The sequence below is a fragment of the Podarcis raffonei genome, chromosome 16 (genome assembly GCF_027172205.1).
Source record: "Podarcis raffonei isolate rPodRaf1 chromosome 16, rPodRaf1.pri, whole genome shotgun sequence".
Taxonomy (NCBI): Eukaryota; Metazoa; Chordata; class Lepidosauria; order Squamata; family Lacertidae; genus Podarcis; species Podarcis raffonei.
This window is the reverse complement of record NC_070617.1, coordinates 26,705,800-26,728,921: the sequence shown is the minus strand read 5'-3', so window position 1 is coordinate 26,728,921 and position 23,122 is coordinate 26,705,800. Positions and strand designations below refer to the sequence as shown.

Below are 23,122 nucleotides of genomic sequence, written 5' to 3'. Positions count from 1 at the left end.
TGCGTCCCCACAGCTTCTGTATGGGAAAATCCCAGATGGAAGGAAAGCCCTATCCCAAAAACTTACCACTTTGGAGAGAGGGAGCAAAAGGAACTGGAGGCGATCGGGAGCCCTTGGGACTCTGGAAGTGCTTCTCTCGCTTTTGCCCTCATCTACACAGACCAACCTCCTCCTCCCCAACCCTGCCATCACTGCTCTTACTCGGATCTGGAGAGTTAGAGACGGCGCTCTCCAGGGAGTCCTTGTTCTGGCTTCGGGCATTCATTCCTGAAAGAAGGGAAAAGATGTCAGCTTGCATTTCTTAGTACAGAGAGTATTGATCTTTCCTATTCTAATAAATTCAAGAGGGTTCTGTGTGAAAGAAACAAGCAGAAGGTTCATGATGTTTGGGTTATTCCTTCATAGAAGCTGAGCACAGCTGGCTTAAACTGGTTCTGTTACCTCTTTCTGTCAAGGTCATGCTGACTATAATCGTGAGGCCAGAAGGAGACCGAGTTTCACTCTTTTCTATCTCTCTTTCCTTCCGGTGTGGTGTTCTATATATAGTATGCTTAGTGTTAAGGTTTTAGTCATTATAAGTGATTGTTAAGTCTGCTGCAACTGGATTTCTTATGGACAGTGCTAATCCTGAATGAATTGGATTTGTGACCATTATGCTCATTTGCCTTCAGTAGCCGTAAAGCTCTGCTGGATGAAATATTAATTGCCTCTAGTCTACTTTCTTGGGAATCCTGCAATGTACTTAAGTTTTTACTCTGCTAACTATACACTGGAATCTACTCTGGATCAATATTGAGTAGAAATTCACCGACAAAAGAGACCTTCGCCATGACAGGAGGTGCAGAGAGGGTTTTCGTGAGCCACAGAACATTTCTAGTCCAGCCTTGTGTTCTCACAGTGGCCAAACAGATCCTCCAATGGGAAGAAGCCAGCAAGCAGGATTCGAGCACAAGAGCCCTCTCCCCTCCTGAGGCTTCCAGCAACTGTGATTCAGAAGCATTGCTGTCTTTGACTGTGGAGGCAGAGCACAGCCGTCATGGCTAGTAGCCATTGATAGCCCTCTCCTCCATGGATTTGTCTAATGCTCTTTTAAAGCAATTTAAATTGGTGGCCATCACTGCCTCTTGTGGGAGTGAGTTCCACAGTTTAACCTCGTGGGCACTAACTGCAGGGACATGATGCTCACAGCCCCTGCAATTTGCTCTTCCATGAAGAACGCCCAGACAGGTGTATGTTATGGGTCAGTTTTGGAACAGGCCCACATAATAATAATAATAATAATAACGACAATATAATTTATTATTTATACCCCGCACATCTGGCTGAGTTTCCCCAGTCACCAAAGCCCACCCGCCGCCAGCCTCATGCCAACCGTTATTACCTGTGGCATGGCTGCCAGTGAGCTGGTTAGAGTAATCTTCCATGCCACTGAAGCTCATGAAGGAAGTGCCATCATCTGGATGGTGAGAAACTCCATGCCTGGAGAGAATGAAAGGAAAGCATTTAAAGATATTTTGAGGTGGAATCAGACTTGCTATGGTATGGACCTAATGCCTGAAAGCTCCATCAACGAGACCCACTTTTGGTTGTTAGTTTAGGGGAAAGTGCCCCTATGTATTCCCTTTGGGCAGCCTCACCTCCCGGCTGCCTCGTGATAGGCCAGCTCCAGCAGTTCTGCAGAGGAGTGGGTCCAGTCCCTCTGCCCACTGCCCTGCATCTCAGCCATGTTCTGACGCGTCTGGTGGTGGATCTGGATGGCTTCTCCAGAAGGACCTGCCCAAGCACAGGATTCAGTTATCACTTGGTTTGTCAACCAGCTCTTCCCACACTCCACACCGACTCTCCATGCCACAAGATTGCATTTGAAGCAGTGATTTCCCACCAAATCAAACACAGACGTGGCCGAGTTTACATTGCGTTCCCTGAGGTGTTCCTGCCGCAGTCTAAAAATGTGCAGTTCGTCAAAGGGGTGCAACCTTTCACATGAATAGCCTGAACCAAACATGAGAAGCACCTTGCTGGACCAGGCCAAGAGTTCATCTAACTCACGGTCTCAGTCTCCAGCTGTTTTGGGACTACAGTGGTACCTCGGGTTAAGAACTTAATTCGTTCTGGAGGTCCGTTCTTAACCTGAAACTGTTCTTAACCTGAGGTACCACTTTAGCTAATGGGGCCTCCCGCTGCCGCCACGCGATTTCTGTTCTCATCCTGAAGCAAAGTTCTTAACCCGAGGTACTATTTCTGGGTTAGCAGAGTCTGTAACCTGAAGCATCTGTAACCCGAGGTACTGCTGTAAAATTCCCATCATTCCTGAACACTAGCTAAGGATGATGGGAGTTGTAGTTCAAAAACAGCTGGAGACCCAAGTTGGGGAAACCCTGATCCAGCCCAGCATCCCCAAGCCTAGTAACTTCCAGATGTTCTGAGCTGAAACTTCCATCAGCCTCAGCTAACATGGCTATGCTGGCTAGAGTTGGCGGAAGCTGCAGTCCCAAATAATCATTCTGCCACAATAAGTGGCTAGTAGCCTTCCGTCTCCTTACCCACGGGGAAGGTGTGCATCCAGCGCCTCCGGTTCGATGTGAGTTTCATGGGCATTCTGGAGGGGGCAAAGGGGTTGATGAGGGCCCTCTGCGGCGCATAGCCCCCAGCCGAACGGATGTGCAGCATGGACTCGGCACTCCCGACGTGAAATCTCCCTGGGGCACTGGAGTCTCGCTGCTGGGACTCCATCATATTCTCAAGGGCATCTGAAATGACGACAACAAAAACTTCACGTCAATAGGGAGAATCCGACAGGCACATAAGGAGCCTACCAAGCAGCCAGTAAAGACACATGCCCCACACAGCAGATTTATTTTGGCGGGTGGGACTGTAACGGGAAACAGACAGACTGAACCCACTGGGCACAAACAGGGTGCTTTTGCACAGCACCCACTCACCCCAACAAGGCTTAACCTGAAAAGCTTCAGAGGAGATTGTACCCTATTGAGGGGCAGGAATGGTGGGTGGCGTTTCTGACTCAGGCATGTAAACATATTTGCTCTGCCAGCCCAGGCAAAAGTGTGTGTGGGGGGGAAGGAGGACCCATCTTGAAGGCAACATACCCAAGTTCATCTATGTTTTAGTATGGCGGCACCTGCACTTTGGAACTCCCTGCCTATTGAGCCTACTCAGATGTCTAGAATGGCTGATATGCTTTTAGTTTATTGCTGGTTTTAACTTTCTGAACATTTTTACTAATGATCTTAAACTGCTTTGAGGTTTGTTAGTTTTTAACAAACCAAGGTTTTTTTAAAAAAATAAATTTTATGAAATAAGAAAAATCATTGTCCAGAGGGTGCTCTTTAGTGTCTTTGTTTTCTATTATTATTAAACATGAATGATTGTTGTATTTATTTTTCCTTGTAACCTTTAAGCTTACACAGCAGCGTAACTCTTCAAACAGGTAAAAATGGTAAATGCAATGGCTACAAAACTAAACTGAATTTAAAATCACAGAAAGGTCCACTGCAAAGGGAACTTAATTCATGTTCAATTTACCTGGAAAACATAGGAACTACTCGCAGGGGCAATTCGGATCCTTTTGAACCAATTCAGTGAATTAACTTAATCGGAATTATTTTAGTGAAAGCACCAGTCTTAACACAGGCAGTTCTTTGGCTGTCCACAGATGACTTTTTCAATCAAAGATCTCTGATTTCAGGCCAGTTATTAGACGACGATGTGTATGCATGCACAAATGTGCACCCTATTTACCACCCCCGAAAGGGAGCCACCCAAATCAGCTTGCAAAAGATTAAAATAAATGCAAGATTACAATAACCAACAATTAAACTAAAAGCAGTGGCAAGAAACAAGATCTTTAGCTTCTTCTCGCTGTATTTTTTTGCCTTCAAAATGCCACGGTGAGGCTTTAGGTCCCTGAAGCTGAGAAAGAACCACCTGCTCAAGGTCCCCTGAATCTTAAAGTCCCTCTAGACAAGTCCAGCTCTCTACCTAACCCCCGAGAATGCTGGACCTCACAGGGATGTTTTAAAATGGAGATCCTAAAAAAGAAGCTGCTATGATAAGACAATAAATCCACTTGGGAAAACAGCCGCTAATTTTTCCACAGTTTGAGGCTGTAAGGGGGGGTGTCCCAAGGGGCTCCCCAACTAAGCTGACCTCCTTAAATGATTTGATAAGTGGGCCAGAGAAGTAGGCCACCCACTCCACGTGCTGTTAATTGGAGAAGGAGTACAAGGGCACTTAAGACGGAGCAGGCGAGATAGGTGGTGTGCCATGAGCCAAGGGGATGAAGGCTGGCTCAGGAAGTGAGGAGGCCTCCCTGGGGACAGTTCAGAACAATCTACAAACAGGTTTCGGGGGCGGGGGGGGAGAGAAATGAAAGGAAAAATAAGGGTTTTATATATATAATATAAAGGATAGGTAAAGGTAAAGGGACCCCTGACCATTAGGTCCAGTCGTGACCGACTCTGGGGTTGCGATGCTCATCTCGCTTTATTGGCCAAGGGAGCTGGCGTACAGCTTCTGGGGCATGTGGGCAGCATGACTAAGCCGCTTCTGGCGAACCAGAGCAGCGCACGGAAACGCCGTTTACCTTCCCGCCGGAGCAGTAGCTATTTATCTACTTGCACTTTGACATGCTTTCGAACTGCTAGGTTGGCAGGAGCAGGGACTGAGCAATGGGAGCTCACCCCGTCGTGGCGGGGTTTCGAACCGCCAACCTTCTGATTGGCAGGTCCTAGGCTGTGTGGTTTAACCCACAAAGGATAAGTTGTAATAATCGTCAATAAAGAAATACAGGATGCAACTATGAAATTTACTGATTTAATAATAAAGCATTATAAGAGGGAAAGGATGTGTTGTCGATCGGTGTAAAGGGTTCCATGGTCTGAACCAAAACAATTACAGGCAACGACTGGTTTAGGCATGTCTGAATGATGCACAATTGTGCACATGCGCACAGCGTTGAACCCAGAAGTAGCACAAAAACCTCATAAGGACACGAAAAGGGACAGAGTGGGCTTACGCTTGCTCTGCCGACACGGGGGTTACGTCCAGAACGTAACCCCCGTGCAAAATGAGGATTGCCTGTATAATTTTTTATTTCAAATGCCGCCTTCTCCCTTAAAAAATATGTTATTTTTTCTGAAACCTGTATGTTTTGGGAGGTGACACATGCCGGCAATGTCTAATGAAATAATCCACAGTATGAAATGAAACGACAATATGTTCAAAAGGAACGAATTGCTCCCGCTTCACATCGGGCCTCATCCTGACCTCGGGTGCTGGTGTAGCCCAAGGAGCTGCTGACTTCATACTGGAGGTGGAGGTGCTGGCGGGGGATCATCAGGATGTTGGAGATCTTGCCCAGGGAGCTGTCGTCCGACGCCTGGCTCCTCACCTCTTCCGGGGGCAAAGGCCGGCTCTGCAGGGAAGGACTGCAGGAGACGTCGTAGGAGCTGGAGCTTTTCCGGGGGCGGCTCTCTCGTTCCCGGACAGACCTGCTGGCAAAAAGCACCAGGTGGAAGGGAGGGCAGAGGCCCAGCTCCAGTCATGTCACAAAGACCTTTTGTCACTTAACTTGGGTGGGGAACCTCAGGCCTGGGGCCCAAATGCGGCCCTCACAGGATCTCTAGCTGGCCCTTGGAACGCTCCCCAGGCCACGCGGGCCCTGATTTGCATCCTAAGCATTTTTGCCTGGCTGAGATGTGCTCCTGAAAACTTTGATGGTGTTAAGTGTTCAGAAATAAGCCTACATCGACAAATGTAGTGTTTGCTTCTCTGCACATGGCCCTCAGCAAGCTGCCGGAAGGGAATGTGGCCCTTGGAGTAAAAAAAGGTTCTCCACCTCTGAATTAACCAATCACAGTAAGCTGATTATGAAGGTTTTTTTTTAAAAAGGAAGAAGAAATGGGGGGGGGGGGGAATCCATGGGAAGATACAGCGGGAAACCATTTTCCAGGTGTGCTTTGATGGCGCTCATGGTTAAAACAGCAGATGCAGACTGGAAGCCCAGCAGAAATGTGAAGGTGATGGAGAAGGGTGTGTGTGTGTTGATCTATGCTCCCTCCTTTGCAAAGGCTGCTCCAGATTCGTAATATTGTGGTAATGGCTCATAAGCACACCATTCAATTTGGCTCGTTGCCTCACAAGCTTCTTTACCTGAAGATGGGACAACGCTGAGCTCTGGACGGCCCCGGCAGACGGAAAACCTGGGCGTCGTAACCATCGTAATCCACTTGGATGGGGAGAGCGTTCTCTGTCTCTTTCGGGGCTCCCAAAGCTGGAAGGCAGTAACAGCACGTTATTGACTGGGGCAGCTTTCAAGAACCTGGTCTCCGTTCTTGGGCAAAACGGCCTAATATCAGCGTGAGAATTTCCCCGGCTGACAAATAGAAGAAGATGCCTTCACCCCGGTACAGCTCCCCTTTATCACATACACAGCCCAACAAGACAATGACAAAAATCCACCAACAGTATCCAAATCAGTATGGCTAACCTGATCCAAAACACCCACCCACCCCACTCACACACGAAAACAAAGACCACCACAGCCAACCACAAATGAACAACCACACCCTAGGCCAACCCCAACCTCCCTCACCACCAAAGGAACACAAGTGAACAGCAAAGAACCTGCACGAGCAACGCTGACACCAAACCCTACAAATAGTAAGTAAAATAGAAACATCGCCACCCGACCCCCACCCCCACCCATCTTCCCCCCCTTTCCCCTTTTCTTCCTAATGTCTCAACAAATGAAACTGATTTGTAAAATTCTGTTGCAGCATTCTGTTGCAGCATTCAAGGAACTTCAGTAATAGTTGCAAGGTAGAGATAAGAAATTAGATATATTAAGAATAAGTTTAATTATGATAAAAGTGTGTATTGGCAATAAGTAATATGAAATTGAAATATGGAATAGATGGGAGGTTGGGTCTCTACTGTTAAGTGTTGTTTTTTCTTGTTGTATCAATAAAAATCTTTTTTTTTAAAAAAAGAAACTGATTTGTAAAAATGGTACATGGGGAAAAAATATGAGAGACATTGCACACACTTTTGTAAATCAAGAAAATCAAGAAAATCTTTAATTACAAAAAAAAATCCCCTGCTGGTAGAGACGAAAGGTGGTCCAATTTCCTGCTCTCCTAGTGGCCAACCAGCTGCCTCTTTGGAAGCAGGACCTGAAAGCAACAGCAGCTATCTCCCCACCTGGGATTCCCAGCAATGGGTGCTCAGAGGCATTGACTGCCTCTAACAGCCAGCGTGGAGTAGTGGTTGGGGCGTCAGACTGGGACCTGGGAGACCAGGGTTCAAATCCCCACTCAGCCACAAAGCTCACTGGGTGACCTTGGGCCGGTTCACTGCCTCTCAGCTGAACCTGTCTTGCAGGGGTGTTGTGAGGATAAAATGGGAAGGAGGAGAAACGTGTCTGCCACCTTGGAGGATATAAACCCAATCTGTCAACGATCAATGGAGGTAGGACCCTTTCACAATAACAACCTGGGATGACTACTCACAGGCATCCCTGCTGCTCTTCAGTTTTTCACTCTGCGGCTGGAATCCAAGCGGCACGAAAAATGGCAAAGGAAAGAAAGCATTGGAAACTTAAGTTAGTTTTGGCCATGGAACGGTCACTGCATTACAAGCATAGATTCAGACCAGGAATATTCTGACAATTCATCCAGTCACCCAATGCACCCCCCCCCTCAAATATCTCACACTGAAGTGCTTGGTGAACTCTTACTGTTTTAAAAGCCTTCAGTGCAAATGCATTTGGGGGGACATGTTCCATATGAACCACCCCCATGCGACTTTCCTTACATTTCAAGCAAGGTCGAGAAACAGACTCCTAGAGCCCAGTAAGCTCGGTGCAGAGCTTAAAAGTAATTTCTGTGCTGGGAAAACCTGGTACAAATGGAGCTTTTATTTCACGCAACTTCAACCAGCCAGCTTTCAATTGTGCAAGGTTGAAATTGCCTGTGGCGACTGCATTTTTACAGAGAAGCATCTGCTACATTTCATGCATCAGCCAAAGTAAATGAATAAAGATCACCCCTGATGGCTGAGGTCGTCCCCCCCATACCAATGAGGAATTCGGAAAGCTGCCCACTATGACAACATGACTTGGCTAAAGGGTGTGGGGAGAGGAAGCGAGTCAAGGAAAATGCTCTTCTATCAGGAGCTGCCAAAGTAGTGCCCACAGGTGTCAGTGAGCCCACTGGTACTTCCTATGGCATCCACAAAAGGTCTCAGTAAATAGCCCCTCAAAAATCAACAAGGCACGACAGATGGTTTGCTCTTCCTGCTTGTCCTAGCTCACAGCTGTTTAGTGACTGGTGCAACTTCCTAATGTGCCCACTGCCCCCCCCAAAAAAGGTTGGCAGCCCTGTCTTAACAGAGCCCACTTACTTTCCTGGCAGCCAGTTTGATCCGTGGAGTGAAGCTGTTACACTGGAGCTGGCTTTTGGAAGTGTAGAAACTGGAAAAGGGAAGTAGAAAGACAATGGCTCTGTTTGCATGTAACACTAAACCATGGTTTAGCGACTACACACACAAACTGGATCAAGCCCAAGGGAGACTCGGGTTTGCACATTCACTCCATCTCCTTTCTGACTCAGTGGTAGCATTTCATCTCCAATCTTAATAAACCAAAGGCTGCAGGTTACAACAAATTGAACATTTTCAAAACAGGCCAGCTTCAGACCATGGTTTCTGGGTCTGGCTTGTTAAACTAGCCACAGTTTGTTGTAACCCACAATCTCTGATTCACATGTAACGACAAGCTGAGATTAGGGGGAAACAAAACTACCCCCCTTCCAAGTTTTAAGGAGAAAAGCAATGTAGGAATACAGGGATTCGAAGCATCACCAGAGCAGACTCAGTGGAGGCTGAGGACAAGACTGCCCAGGGCTGATGTTTGAGAGGGGAGGGAGAGCAGAGAGAATTCCCAAGTACCAAAAGCAGAGAGGGAAGACAGGCCCATGTGAGCATTGCCCAAGGTGAAGCCTTGGCCGCAATAGTACCAACTTCAAACACGCACCTGTGGTTTATCCAGTGTGGTATATTGTAGTCATCTCCCAAGCGAGAGTCCCCAGGACTGCAGCGATTGTGCAGCTAAGAGAAGAAGAGTTTGGAAAAGGCACCATGTTAACTGGATGCTTTTTGCAGCTAGTTTGTACTGCATTCTGGGAATCCATGGGAATGGACGGTTGCAAGACAGGAATCTGGCACCGGATACAGAGGGTTGCAGCGAAAGAAGCCATGAATCCAGCAGAACTGTCTCTCCCTCTCCTCCCCACAGCACCCCCTTTGCACCCCCATATATGCCCTGAGGGTTCCCTTACCCCCATGGAGCAAATCTGGGAGGGTACAGGAGGGAGGAGAAGTTACGTTATGGGAGCACAAATCATTCTGCTTATGCTGTGATGTAGTTGGATTCAACCCAAAGCTGGTGGTCCAGAGATTTTTAACCTTCATTTAAAACAGCCTTCCTCAACCTGGTGCCCCCCAGATGCTTTGCACTACCACCAGTCCTGGGAATCATACAGCCAAGCTAGCTGGGGCAGATGAGAATTATAGCCCCAAACATCTGAACGGCACCATGTTGAGGGAGTCTGATTTAGGAGTGAGAAGTTCCTAATCCTCAATAGTTTGGAGAAAGTTAGAGGCTAACAGGCATCCTGGAAACAAGCCTGGCTTTTGGTAATTAGGCAGGTGCAGGTGTTCAGCACTTTGTTCCTTTCCCATACCTTTTCCTTCCTGCCGCCCCCACCTCCAATCTCTTTTATTTCCCTATGTACTCAGCCCTTCCTAGAGGATGTGCTTTAATTGAAGAGCCGGTAGTGTGGAAACAGAATTATGGCTTTTTATTTAATTGGCACAAGAATCAGCTGGAGGAGGGAAACAGCTAGCAGGCAGGTGCGGCAGAGGTGGAGGAGGAAGAAAGAAAACAGGCATACGACCCCACGGGCCTTACCTTGAAGAGGGGCACGGCGTGGAGGGGCTGCTCTCCCATGCACACCAAGTCCACCCCAATCCCTACAGAAGCAAGCAAAGCAGGGTGAGGAAGATGAGTTTGTTAATAGCCACGTGCTGTCCTGGTGCTGGACAAGGAAGGTCCACTGCAGAGAGAGGGGAGGGCTTGGATCTGGCCCCTCCCCTTGCCACTCACAGACCAGCAATGAAAAGCTTTCCCACTTGGTCACCCATCACTTAAGATGCTTTTTAAACAAAAGGATTTAGCCATCTGGTTTTCCAAACAGCCCAGCTCTCAACGCTACGCCTAAAAAAGAGAGGTCATCTCTACATTTTGGAGATGCTCTAAAGTGAGAAAGAACACAGATAGGAAGCTTATGTGGCAGAGTCAGGCTGCTTGTCCACCCGGCTCAGAGTCCCCAGCAATGGAGAACCAGATGTTGCTGCACTGCAACACTCATCACCATCCCTTATCACTGGCCATGCTTGGCTGCAGGGCCTAATGGGAACTGGAGACCAACAACATCTGGAGAAGGGCCCCCACATCTGGTGGACATCAGCAGGGAGCCACTCTCCAGGGTTACAGGCAAGGAGTCTTTCTTCTTCCCAGGTCCTCCCTGGAAAATGCCGCCGGGGAGGTTTTGCTTGCAAAGAGGCTACTCTCCCCACTGAACTACACAGCCCTTTCCCACTGCCTGCCACTAAGACCATTTTACCATTATCTATCATGCGCTGCTTGGTCAAGATCATGAGGAGCCGGTCCACTTCGAAGACTCCCACGCCAGGCGTGATGACTACAGACATCTGCCCCGTCCGATCAAAGTTTCGATTGATGTAATGCTTGTCGAACACTAAAAGCAGGAAAAGTCAGAAGCAATAGGACATGCAATTTTTTACACATAATATGCTTATCAAGGGACAATTTGCTTTCATCGACAACAGCTTCCTAAAATGTGAACTTTGTAAGGTGCTTTAAACTGTTCTTTTCTAAATATTGAGTTTTAATTGAGGACCTGGGACCTTAGGGTGAAGGCAGGTCAACAACAACAACGTGCAGTTCACCAGCTTACAGAAACTTGTATGAGACAGTTAAAAAGTCATGATTTGGATATTCAATCCGTTGGAGTCAAGAATCTGCTGGTTTTACTAATGAAGACCCTCAACAGTTATACTAGAGGTGAGTCAAAAAAAATCTCCTCCTGCATTTCCAAGGTCATTCACCACCAACCCAAAAAAGTGTGTGTGTGTGTGTGTGTGTGTGTGTGTGTGTGTGTGTTTATGTACAGAAGAGGATTGGGGGCTGATTGTGAGACGCAGGCAAAGTTGCCACGCTGGCTGGGGCTGACGAAAGCTGTAGCCCAGAGGGCACCAGATTGGGGAAGGCTGGTGTAGACTCAGGTAAGTACTGGGTGCCTCCTATTGGTCACTCTCAGTTCACAACCCACCAGGCTAGGCTAGCGTTCCAGAGTCACTGAGCATGTGCACTAGAAATAAAACAAGAGTCCTCAGCAGCATGAAGGAATTCCATTCCAAATGCTCAGAGGTTTCTTGGCAGATAAATCAACAAGGTAGAAATCCCCCTGAAGACAGAAACTTTGAATGCCACTGAATTATCCCCTAAGTCAGAACTGTGCTAGTTACTGGCCTTTCCAATCCAATCTATCCTGTAAGAACAGATGACATTTGTGTGAGGAGGAGCCAGGTCACTGCCTGTGTACAGAAGGCTCCTTAGTGCTAGAGTGGTACAAGATGTTTTTCCCTCTACTCACCATTGAAGGAGAGGTTTATGGCTTCCAAATAATTTCCTTGAGCGGAGGTGGAATTGCACCCTGGAGGAAAGCCCTCTAGAGGGTTAATGACGAAGGAGAAAGGAGAAAAGGAGAAAGAGATGTCAGCTATAATATTTGAAGCCCATTTTTATTATTTATTTGCCTGATGAATTAGGAGCGTAAGGAGAACTGGAACAGGCCAAAGGGGACCCATATAGTCCAGCATCCTGTTCTCACTGCGGAAGACCAGATGCCTCTTCTGGGAAGCCCATAAGCACAGCAGCAGCAGCAGCAGGGCTCTTCCCAGCAGTGATTCTCAGCAGCTGATATTCAGACAACCATGCTGCTTTCGACACCAGAAGGGATTTGCCTAATCCCAGCTTTTGCTGGAGTGTTCTGATATTTCATAACTGCTTTCTCTACGATTTTTTTAGGTCGCACGCCACCTTGTGATATTTTACACCCAAGTGCAATATATAAATATTGAAATAAAAAAAATAAATATATGAAAATCAAAGCCGTTCAAGTTGGGGGGAGGGAGGGGCATCAACTGCAGCTTTCCAGCTCTCCCTTTCCACCCCACCCTTCAGCACTCCTTTTCCTAGAGCTCCTAGTCAAGTACAGACACAGTTTAAAAACCACAAAATTGAATGACCATGTCGATACACAGTAGAAGAATAAAAAAACCTGGTGCATGCTGCAGACCTATCTGGCCCCTTCAAGGCCTATTGCGACATTTGGACTACAACTCCCATCAACCCAAGACAGCATGGCCGTATTTTGCTACGGCTGATAAAAGAATCTCTGTGGTGGTTGGGGCTGATGGAAATTGCAGTTCACAATATCTGGGGGGGGGGGGCAAAGTTTGGGGAAGGCTGCCTTGTGACAAGTTCCAAGAGTACTGGAGTCATTTTGGACTCACAGCTGTCCATGGAGGTGCAGGTTAATTCTGTGTCCAGGGCGGCTGTCTACCAGCTCCATGTGGTACGCAGGCTGAGACCCTACCTGCCTGCGGACTGTCTTGCCAGAGTGGTGCATACTCTAGTTATCTCCCGCTTGGACTACTGCAATGCGCTCTACGTGGGGCTACTTTGAAGGTGACCTGGAAACTACAACTAATCCAGAATGCAGCAGCTAGACTGGTGACAGGGAGTGGCCGCTGGGACCACATAACACCGGTCCTGAGAGATCTGCATGGCTCCCAGTACGTTTCCGAGCACAATTCAAAGTGTTGGTGCTGACCTTTAAAGCCCTAAATGGCCTTGGTCCTGTATACCTGAAGGAGCGTCTCCACCCCCATCGTTCAGCCCAGACACTGAGATCCAGCACTGAGGGCCTTCTGGCGGTTCCCTCATTGCGAGAAGTGAGGTTACAGGGAACCAGACAGAGGGCCTTCTCGGTAGTGGCGCCCACCCTGTGGAACGCCCTCCCTTCAGATGTGAAGGAAATAAGCAGCTATATACTCTTTAAAAGACATCTGAAGGCAGGCCTGTTTAGGGAAGTTTTTAATATTTAATGCTGTATTATTTTTAACACTTGATTGGAAGCCACCCAGAGCGGCTGGGGAAACTCAGCCAGATGGATGGGGTATAAAATAATAATAATAATAATAATAATAATAATAATAATAATAATAATAATATTTTCATTGCTCTGACTAATGCCAGATCTAGAATACTACCTTTTTTGAAATTCTAATAATAACCATCAGGAATAATATAGTAAAAATAGTAAGAATGCCCCACCTGCCTGCTCCAAACGCACCAGGATAGGGTACTGGATGAAGAGTTTCTTAATAGTCACAAGCAACGATGTCCACTCCTCTCGTCTTTCGTTCTGAACCACCACCCTGTAAGGAAGCGCTGGGACTGAGTAGGAGAGAAACTGAACCAGCACAATACTTTACAGATAATGTAAGGACTTAAGGATAGAAAGGGAAGGGAGCAAGGAGAGCCTGCTGGATAAGGCCAATGGCTCACCTAATCCAGCCCTCTCCCTGCCTGTGGATTCCAGTGACTGGTACTCAGAAACACAGCCATCATGGCAAATAACCATCGATAGCCCTCTCCTCCCTGTGGGAGCTTAGAGTTAGGAAAATGGACTTTCTGGCGGGGACTTATCCAAATGCTGCTTCACAAGGTACTAACATGTAACCCAAATGTTAAAGACATCTGCAAACACGAATTCAGCATCTTGCAATACAGGGGAAATTCCCCAGGATAGCAGCAAGTTGCTAGTCCTCAAGGTTATGAGGCAAAAAAACCCAAGCAGTTTCTACTAAAATTTAAGAAACATTTCAGCAAAAACTTTCAGTCATGGAGCTTTTGCTGTCCCTCAAGGACCCCAATCTATATCCTCCTCGCCCTCCAAAATACTGCAAAAGTTGTCTATCTTGTAGCAAACGTCAGTTTCCAAATTAAACATTTCAGTTGCAAACTACAGATTTCTTAGGACGCTTACAAAATTTCTGGGATACCGTAGAGTAAGACATAACAGTTACTCCCTGCATAAACGTAAACTCATCAGGTTTTAACTTAGAAAAAACAATTGTTGAAAAGGAATGGAATTCTTCCAGTTCTTTAGCAACTGTCATGTTTTCCCCATATAGGTTACTAGATCAATTATGAGGGGTGATATGTGTGTGGTTGTGCATCTCTCTCTCTCTCACACACACACACACACACCTGGAAATGGACCAGATACTCAATAGAAGGACCACATGGGTAACCTACTTGTAAAAATCTTCATAGAATCTTCCTTCATGATCTTGCTGAATTGAGGCACGCTGTGTCTCTGGAAATTCATCTACAAGAGACAGCAGCAAGATGTATAGACCATCCCTGAAGCACCCAAAAGGCATCTGTCCCAAGCCCCCGTCTCTGCAGACCAGCAAAATTCAAAGTAGTGTACTTTTCCATGTATAAGACTAGGTTTTTTTATTTATAAATTATGCCAAAAAGTGGGGGTCGTCTTATACATGGATAGTGCATAGGGTGGACATTTGATTTCAGTGGCTATTGGGTGTGTTATTGGTTGCTGTGTCAAGGGCTGGCGTTGATTGGCTGATGCTGCGGCAATTGGGCAAGCGATTGGCAGCTTCTGCCAGCAAGGGGACAGACGAAAGGTGGATTTTCAGCAATCCCCCCTAAAAAAAGCTCAACAAATCTGAGCCATCTCCCCACATTTCCTTAAATTTGAGTCCCCCAAAATAGGGGGTGTCTTATACATGGGGACGTTTTATACACGGAAAAGTACGGTAATACAACTCCTTGCAAAAGCACTTGCCCAAGCCACCAACCAAGGGCAACCATCCCTTTCCGCTACGCAGAGTAGTGACTGAGGCAACAGCTCAAAGCTCAGAGGGTGTGGGAGACATAGAGGGAAGTCCCAGAGAGGAACTGAGGCAGGAAGATGTCAGTACCCTTACAAGCAAGGAGGAAGAGAAACATTTATCTTGTAGCTACTCACTCAAGGATTTGGCATCATAGAACGTTCTAGAAAACAGGACCACAGTCACTTCATGGCTGCAGTTCTTCTCCTGACCAAGAGGAAAGGAAGGAGGTGAATATTCTGCACAAAGCCTCAGTCACAGCCCTCATGGGACAAGGGGGTCCCATGCGCATGCGCATGCACATAGACACAAACAGCTGCTTCAATCAATGGCGATGCTGCTTCGGTCTTGGTCTCAATGAAGAATGACCTAACCATGAGGACAGGCTCCACGCCGGAGGAATCTGACACCATGTTAGAGTCTAACACCTCCTGACATAACCTAAGGCTTTATGAATAGCTTTTCTGAGGAAAATGTTACCAGGGCAAGGGCATTTCCAAGCACACACAGGGCAACTCTCTCCCCCAAACAACAATTACAGCTTCTCTAGAAAGCTGAATGGAAGGCAACCCTGATCTCATGCCTGAAAAATGTAAACGCATTAAGGTAAAGGTAAAGGTACCCCTGCCCGTACGGGCCAGTCTTGACAGACTCTAGGGTTGTGCGCCCATCTCACTTAAGAGGCCGAGGGCCAGCGCTGTCCGGAGACACTTCCGGGTCACGTGGCCAGCGTGACAAAGCTGCATCTGGCGAGCCAGCGCAGCACACGGAAACGCCGTTTACCTTCCCGCCAGTAAGCAGTCCCTATTTATCTACTTGCACCCGAGGGTGCTTTCGAACTGCTAGGTTGGCAGGCGCTGGGACCGAACGACGGGAGCGCACCCCGCCGCGGGGATTCGAACCGCCGACCTTTCGATCGGCAAGCCCTAGGCGCTGAGGCTTTTACCCACAGCACCACCCACGTCCCCGTAAACGCATTACAGCCACTAAATGAGGCTGTTTAATATTTGCTTTACAGTAGAAATCCAGCAATGAACATGCAAGAAAAAACTCAGTCTATGGGAATATCTATACAGAAACCTGACAAATGTCAAGACAGGACTGGACTTCTCTTTACCGTCTAATGTTATGGCTCTTCGTTTACTTGAAAGTCACTTATCCAAAGTCTCTTTGGAAGTACCGCTACAATTCTCCACAAAAAAAAATTTAACCAAGTGGACAAACATCTTTTGCTATGCTATGTACCTCCAAGGTCCTGCAAGCTGAGGTTGCCAACCTGGAGTCACCCAGATGATGGGGGACTACAACTCCCATCATCCTTAGTCATTGGCTGCAGCTGATGGGAGCTGGGAGTACATGTCTAGGTAAGCTTCGCATTGGCGTTCCCTGCATTACAGCATCCTGTGGACTCCCCAGGTTCCTTTTCCCTTCCTCCTTTGGATCCAATTGTCCCATAACCAGGCAGCAACTTCCACCAAGGAACCTCCTATCTGGGTTATGTTTTATCTACATTCGGGGAAGCTCAAGTATCTATTGAGGGTAAGGAAGTGTAGGAACACCTCCTTACCCCAGTTGCAAGCGGGCCTGAATATGAGCCTAGGTCACAAAGTAAAAAGCACACTCTTATTCCATTGCTACAGCCGAAGACATAGAAAGTTACCTTCCACTTGGTGAAGAGATCAGCGAGGAAACCATTCACAGCTTTCTCAAAGTAAAGGTCCCCTGCAAAGGGAAGAATAACAAAACAGGGGGCCGGGGACTAAGAGTGATTTCTGTTCAAAGGAGCATTGATACTGCAACCTACGATCCTCCCCCCAGGTGTTTGTTCAACAGGAGAGGGGCCGTATTTGCAGTGGAAGCTGGTTCATCAGAGCAACCTCAGAGTTCTTTGGACACACCCACCCAAGATGCTTGTCAAGAGACAGAGTCACAAGGCAACTGGAAAACAAACCAAGGTTTGCAGTAACAAACCATGGTTGACTGGTCACAAGAGATGACTCATTGCTTGTCGACCCAATCAAGGTTAGAACAAGGCGGGATTAGCTCTCATGGAGGCACAGTGCTAAAAGCAGGTGTGGGACGGGCAGATCTCCAGGAAGGCTATTTCTCCATACCGTAGATGTCAAAATCCCACATTTCACAGCTCATCTGGATGAAGATATATACCATGGCGGAGGTTGAGCGGAAGACAACCTGCAAGAGAGACACACAAACAGTAAAAACTACTGCTCTAGCTGCTGCTTGATAGCGTAGAACAAACACTTGAAAAGGGGAGAGAGAAAACTCTGGGGTGGGGAATAAAGAGGCCTACCCGGGTGTCTTCACTGATGTAGCCACACGTGACCTTCTCACTTTTGACCCAAAGTTCGCCTGCTTGAGCCCTGGAAGAAAGCCAAAGAAAATCTGTTATCACATTCCGAAACAGTGGACATGAAAACTGGAGTTGCTACTGGCTGGGCTGTATTGGCAGGAGGTGAAAGCACCAGGACTGATCCCTGTCCCTGGGCTTTGGGTTAACAAAAAAGGAAATGCCTTTTTAGGTGCATCACCATCATCATAAGTTATTATTTATATGCCACCCATCTGACGGGGTTGCCCCAGCCACTCTGGGAAGCTCCCAACAAAAAATAGTAAAAACACAATAGAACATCAGACACTAAAAACTTCCTGGAACATGCATGAGTCTCAAGAGCTCCTCAGGGGCATGTTTGCATTGATTTCCAAAATGGTGTTACTAGAGCTGCAACTTAATGTTTAACTCGATGGTATCATCAGCCTGATTAAAGCAGGAGACATAGAAGCATGATTAGTCACACCAACAGCGTAAAGAACAGCTTCTATCTGCGGGCTGTTAGGCTGCTGAATGAAAAGATAACAACATGGCAGCTGACTTTCAGGTTTAATGGGTTTGCATCAGTAAACAAGGGGAATTAAGACTAAGAGAGCTGAGTGTAATCTCACTGTATACAAGTTGTACAAGTGACAATAAAGTATTTCAATTATTTCAATTTCAATTAATCAATTTATCTGGTGCATACAAATGGCTCTGCTTATTATTAAAACCTCAAAACTGGAACCACAAAATTCTAGAGCTGGAAGAGATGTTGGAGGTCCTCTATCATCACTTGCTGGGGCTGATGTGAATTGTAGTTCAACAACATCTGGAGGACCAAAAGTTCCCCGCACACGCTGCATTTGCAAGGCGCCTACACCGAGCAGGGAGTTGGGACAGAGGACCTCCAGAAGTCCCTTTGAGCTCAATAATTCTACAGTTCTGTGTTATTACTTTGGGGCTAACATAACCATTGCCTGCACAGTCAGATTTCTAAAGAAAGCACTTCTGAGAGGGAGAGAGAGAGGTGTGGAGAGGGAGCAAAGGGTATGTGTGGGGTGTGGCTGGATACTCACCGAATACCTGCAAATTCCACCTTCTGAGTGACATAGGCACATGTGCCAACCTAGCAGGCATTTGGTTTAAAACAGAAAAAGAGGGGGGATGAGAACTCAAGGCAGTGTGAATTTGCAGGAGACAACTGTTCTTCATACCTCTTACCCCTGAGCACATCAGAGAGAGGGGGGGGGACTGGTTTCTAGCACTCACGGCTGCATACATGCTTATGAAAGGCCCAGAAGCTCTCATCCACAATCGCCTCATCTGCTTGCCCTCTATTCCTACCACATCTTATTTCAGCCCAGCATCCACCTCTCTTTGCCATCCTCTCAGACCCTAACCAAAAAATATCCCATGTTCTACACTAGTGGTGAGAACCTTTTACTGCCTGAGGGCTACATGCCAGTGGTTGGGAGTAGAGTGGGGCCAAATACAAAAGTAGGCAGAGCAATAGTTGCGATTCTCTCATTCGCACAGCAGGCCACATTTCTGCCATGCCAAATCCAGAGGTTTCTACACCCACATCTCTCCATGTAGGCAAGGAAGGCACATTATAACAGTTCAATGACACATTCAAGCCAGGCAGGGCTGGTGAAGTGTGCAGCTTGGGAAAGAGGCGTGGCTAGGGTAGGGTTCTGAGGGCCAGACAAAGAACTCAGGGGGCCGTATTCAACCTGATGTTCCCCACCCCATTTGACCATCACAGTTGTCTCTCATTGCCCCAGTCCTGTAACAAATTCGATTGTCAGTATTTGTCCAGTTTATGCACAGAGCAGCAGCCTCAGATTCCCAAGTCGAGTCCATCGCAATCTAACTGAGAATGAACAAAGAGCACTTTCCCTCCCAGATTAGACGCAGGGCCCTCACCAAGCTCTTCTTCAGTCGCCACATGTCCCCACGCCCGATGTACTGATCCTTGAATGTCAGCTCCACTAGATCAAGGGTCACTTCCTAAAGAGGAGGGGAGCAGAGAAGCATGATGGCTAAGGTGTCTGAGAGCCCCATTCTGCTCCTGTGAAGGCCTGGCACTGAAATCTGTAGGCTCCTGATTACAAGCACAAGCTCCCCTGATCTCCCCACTTAGCTGAAGAGAACTTTTCATTTATTATTATTTATTATTATTATTTATTTCAGAAAATTTATACAGCGCTTGATTAAAAAACTCCAACAACCTCAAAGCAGTTTACCAAAAAAAATGAAAGAAAATAAGCTTTATGACAGATAAACACCTGCATGTATGATCCCCCATAGCAAAACTGCTAAGTTTATGTATACAGTACTAGTTTTTTAAACCATTATTTTAAACTGTATTTTGATATGCCTGCTATTTGTATAGTCTGTTTATGTTTTGGATCATATTTTATGTATACCACCTGTAATTTGAGTAGGCAGCTTGTTAAATAAATTTTAAAAACAACTGTGTTACCAGGTCCTTAGTGACTCTCTTTGTGCCAACCCTCTCTTACACTGGGCAAGTAAAGTCACAGGTGGCATTATTTATACGGCAGATACCATAGGCACACCCCTAAGGCAAGCTGGCTGACACTGGACAGGAGGTCAGGGGCATCCCAATGTAGTTGCTGATGAGGAGAGTACTCAGAGCATGTAAAGGCATCCATCTAAGGCAGTCTGCCCTACAGCAAGGAGTATACAGCCATAGTCCGAGATCTGCTACTCTCCTGCTAGAATTGCTGAACCCCAGCAGAATGCAACTTTGCAAAAGTGTTCAAATGCCTCCACAGAGCAGATTAACCTGCTTTTGCAACTTGGGCTGGGAGACAATCTCCACATGCTTGGAACCAGACCAGGTGGAAATGCCTCAGGGCAAAGGCTGCAGTGCCACAAATACCTTTGGGTCAACAACGTTCACATGGACATCCTGGTAGGGTCTCAGTCGGAACACCTGTGCCACAGTCTGATCTACACTTATGGTTTCTGCGAAAAGAAGGAAATCCTAGGTGATTGAGAGAAGGTGGCTTCCAACTGTGTCACCCCAGCAAAGACTTCACGTTGGATCTCACAGAGACCTTGTCACTCCCTAGATGGAGAGCTGTTTGACAGCAGACAACACTATTGGCTGATTATACTGCACCCAAATAGGTGCACCCAAATAAAGATCAGAAAATCCTTACCTTTCTGTAAATCCTCCTTAAGTGACTTCACTTGCAGGAGCAAAGGGCTGGAACATAAGAGAGATAAACAGCTGCATGAATTGGGCCTCTACAACATACTCTAAGAAGCTGAGATGTTCTAATGTATCCCCTAAACCCTACCACACTGACGTCCAAGGAGGGCATCATAGCTGCTTCAAGAGATCAGCATTTCCCTTAAACTTTTAATTCAAGATTCGCATTGTGCAACCAGAAGCTAAATTGATTTGGGAAGGAGGAGGCTAGGAAATAGGAAGAATGCCAAAAGCACAAGAGGTGGTTGGCTTGAACACTCTTGTGTCTCCATAGGCCTGGTAACCTCCCGGATTAGAAGTGGGACATTCTTCTATTGCACAGGGTTAGGGCAGCAGTCAAAGGCCTGTCCCTCCCAGGGAAAACAACAACCAGCCTCCATGAACCTCCACCCAAGCAAGACCATGCTTTCAATGCTCTGTCCTTCGTGGTTTAGGAGAAGTGGACAAGGTTCTTTATGAAGCCAGAACCTCTAGTGGTCAGGAGTTTAGAGGAACTGGTGCACGATGTCTTCTACGCACTTACAAAGTACACCATATCTTTTAAAAATATAAAATAACTTTATGTATTACTTTCTATACAAAGGCATCAAGGCAACTTACATAGTAAACAAATATTAAAAACATACAATAGCAGCTAAAAGTGGTCACACAAAACAACCCCCCTCCAAGTATACGTTTCCCATTGAGCTAGCAAGAGACATAGATCAACATTCAAATACTTCACTGTAGAGGGAAAGACATGACCAAGAGGTGGAAAGACGTTAAGACTAATTCTAACATGTATTGTCCACCTGAATGTGTCCTAGTAGTCTTGGAATAATAGCTAACATACCATCCTGCCCAATGGAGTTGGAGCTTCTTACCTCAATGCCAAACACAGCAGGGTAACAGCCAGCATCTGTAACCAACTAAATACAGTAGCGCCTAGGGTTACGTAACCCTCTGGTTGCGTAAACTTCACGTTACGAAAGCGGCAAACCCGGAAGTATCAGACCAGGTATCGCCACGTGCATGCACAGAACAGTGATCCTCAGGTTGTGAAAACCTCGGGATCCGGCCAGACCTCTGAAACAGATCCCGTTCACAACTTGAGGTACCACTGTACACACACACATATGCGGTACTCCTTCACAAATATCAACTTTAGTTTTGTCAAGCTAGAGGCCTTCATCAAACCTACCTCAAAGCTGCCAATCATTTGGCGGAGTCTGCAAAGATGGCCCCTTTTCCTGCATCGTGCCCCCAAATTGCTGCATGCAAAAGCCCAAATACAAAAAGATTCACCTGTATTCATCATTAGGGTGTGCAATTTCCACAATGTCTCCCAGCTTGATCTGAAGAAATACTTTGGGGTTCACCACAAGCTCATCGTCTGAAAAGGGGAAGAAATTAGGGAGGTGGGGTTATAAATCTGTACGGCTGTTTTACTATTTAGAAGTTCCTGCAGCATTTCCAGATTGCAGAGAAGTTATTTCAATAGAGATTAGTCTATTGCATTTTTTACACAAAGAGCCCTGAGGGCATTTCCACCACCTCCATGGCTACTGACCGCTGCTTCCAAAGCCTTTCTTGTGAATGACGAGCTTGTAGACCTTGCTGGTCTTCATCCTGAATTCTTGTTCTTCTCAGTTATTAGACACCAGGCATTTTTACAAGGTCTTGCATTTCTGCAAAATAAGCAAGCAAAGTATTCAAAACCACTTGCCTTCCATTCTACATTTCAAGGAAAACAACCACACAGCCCAGCTTCAAAATAAGGCCATCATCACATTTTGTACCAGCAAATTCCACAAAGTAAGTTATGCACTGTGGCAACGCAGGAACTGTACTCTGCACCAACTCAGGGGCACTTTCACCTCTACCCCAGTGCAAGAAATGGGGTGTGTTGTGCAGATTTCATGTGGTGGTGGGTGTTTTTGTTGTTTTGTTTTGGGGTGGGAATCCCTTTTGTGAAAGCTACCCTACTTTAAAAAAAAAAATCTAACAGTAATGCAGATATGAGATAATATTTCCTGGCGTAATAGTTTGTTACTTGCAGGGCATATGTCATTTATCATCTACTTATTGTTGCATTTATATCCCACCCTTTGCTCCAAGGAGCTCGTGGCTCTCCACGTCCTCACTTAATCTCCACAACAACCATGCGAGACCCGTTAAAACTACATTTCTGGCCGACCCCCGTGGTCCGGAATAGTACAGTCCACTCAGCCTCCAACCCAATGGCGAAAAAAGGAGGGCGAGCGCACTCAACCCCCCAAAAGGGGGGGGGAAGAGGCAGATTACCTCATGCCTACCCGCGACCGACCGTGCTTTGGGGCTGAGGGGAACCGACGCCTCTCGTGCTACACTTACCCACAGCACCGGAGAGGGGGGCGTGGCGGACCCGCTCCCCGCACGCAGCGCACGCGCCTGGGCTCCCTTTTGATTTCCTCATCCGGGAGCCTCGCGCGCGCTTTTCC

At 46.8% G+C, this 23,122-nt stretch overlaps 1 protein-coding gene across 7 annotated transcripts in view; it reads right to left on the bottom strand.

Annotated features, from left to right (window-relative positions):
- DEPDC5 (DEP domain containing 5, GATOR1 subcomplex subunit) overlaps positions 1-23,120 on the bottom strand; it is a 49,796-nt gene extending 26,676 nt beyond the window's left edge. For 4 of the 7 annotated variants that reach the window (XM_053369630.1, XM_053369634.1, XM_053369633.1 and 1 more), the window contains exons 1-25: positions 22,947-23,034; positions 22,213-22,330; positions 21,948-22,035; positions 20,611-20,657; positions 20,328-20,413; positions 19,346-19,429; positions 18,496-18,545; positions 17,399-17,468; positions 17,202-17,280; positions 16,748-16,809; positions 15,225-15,294; positions 14,489-14,561; positions 13,502-13,605; positions 11,757-11,831; positions 10,704-10,838; positions 9,989-10,050; positions 9,053-9,126; positions 8,422-8,491; positions 7,530-7,566; positions 6,172-6,292; positions 5,287-5,510; positions 2,544-2,750; positions 1,638-1,773; positions 1,382-1,479; positions 202-267 (exon numbers count right to left, since the gene is read on the bottom strand). In XM_053369630.1, coding sequence (XP_053225605.1) covers positions 202-267; positions 1,382-1,479; positions 1,638-1,773; positions 2,544-2,750; positions 5,287-5,510; positions 6,172-6,292; positions 7,530-7,566; positions 8,422-8,491; positions 9,053-9,126; positions 9,989-10,050; positions 10,704-10,838; positions 11,757-11,831; positions 13,502-13,605; positions 14,489-14,561; positions 15,225-15,294; positions 16,748-16,809; positions 17,202-17,280; positions 17,399-17,468; positions 18,496-18,545; positions 19,346-19,429; positions 20,328-20,413; positions 20,611-20,657; positions 21,948-22,035; positions 22,213-22,270 — 2,176 coding nt within the window. In that variant the 5' untranslated portion in view covers positions 22,271-22,330; positions 22,947-23,034. Of the gene's footprint in view, positions 1-201; positions 268-1,381; positions 1,480-1,637; positions 1,774-2,543; positions 2,751-5,286; positions 5,511-6,171; positions 6,293-7,529; positions 7,567-8,421; positions 8,492-9,052; positions 9,127-9,988; positions 10,051-10,703; positions 10,839-11,756; positions 11,832-13,501; positions 13,606-14,488; positions 14,562-15,224; positions 15,295-16,747; positions 16,810-17,201; positions 17,281-17,398; positions 17,469-18,495; positions 18,546-19,345; positions 19,430-20,327; positions 20,414-20,610; positions 20,658-21,947; positions 22,036-22,212; positions 22,331-22,946 lie in introns of all 7 variants that reach the window. The other 3 variants (XM_053369631.1, XM_053369632.1, XM_053369635.1) reach the window with 3 other exon arrangements.
- Positions 23,121-23,122: the final 2 nt, after the last annotated feature.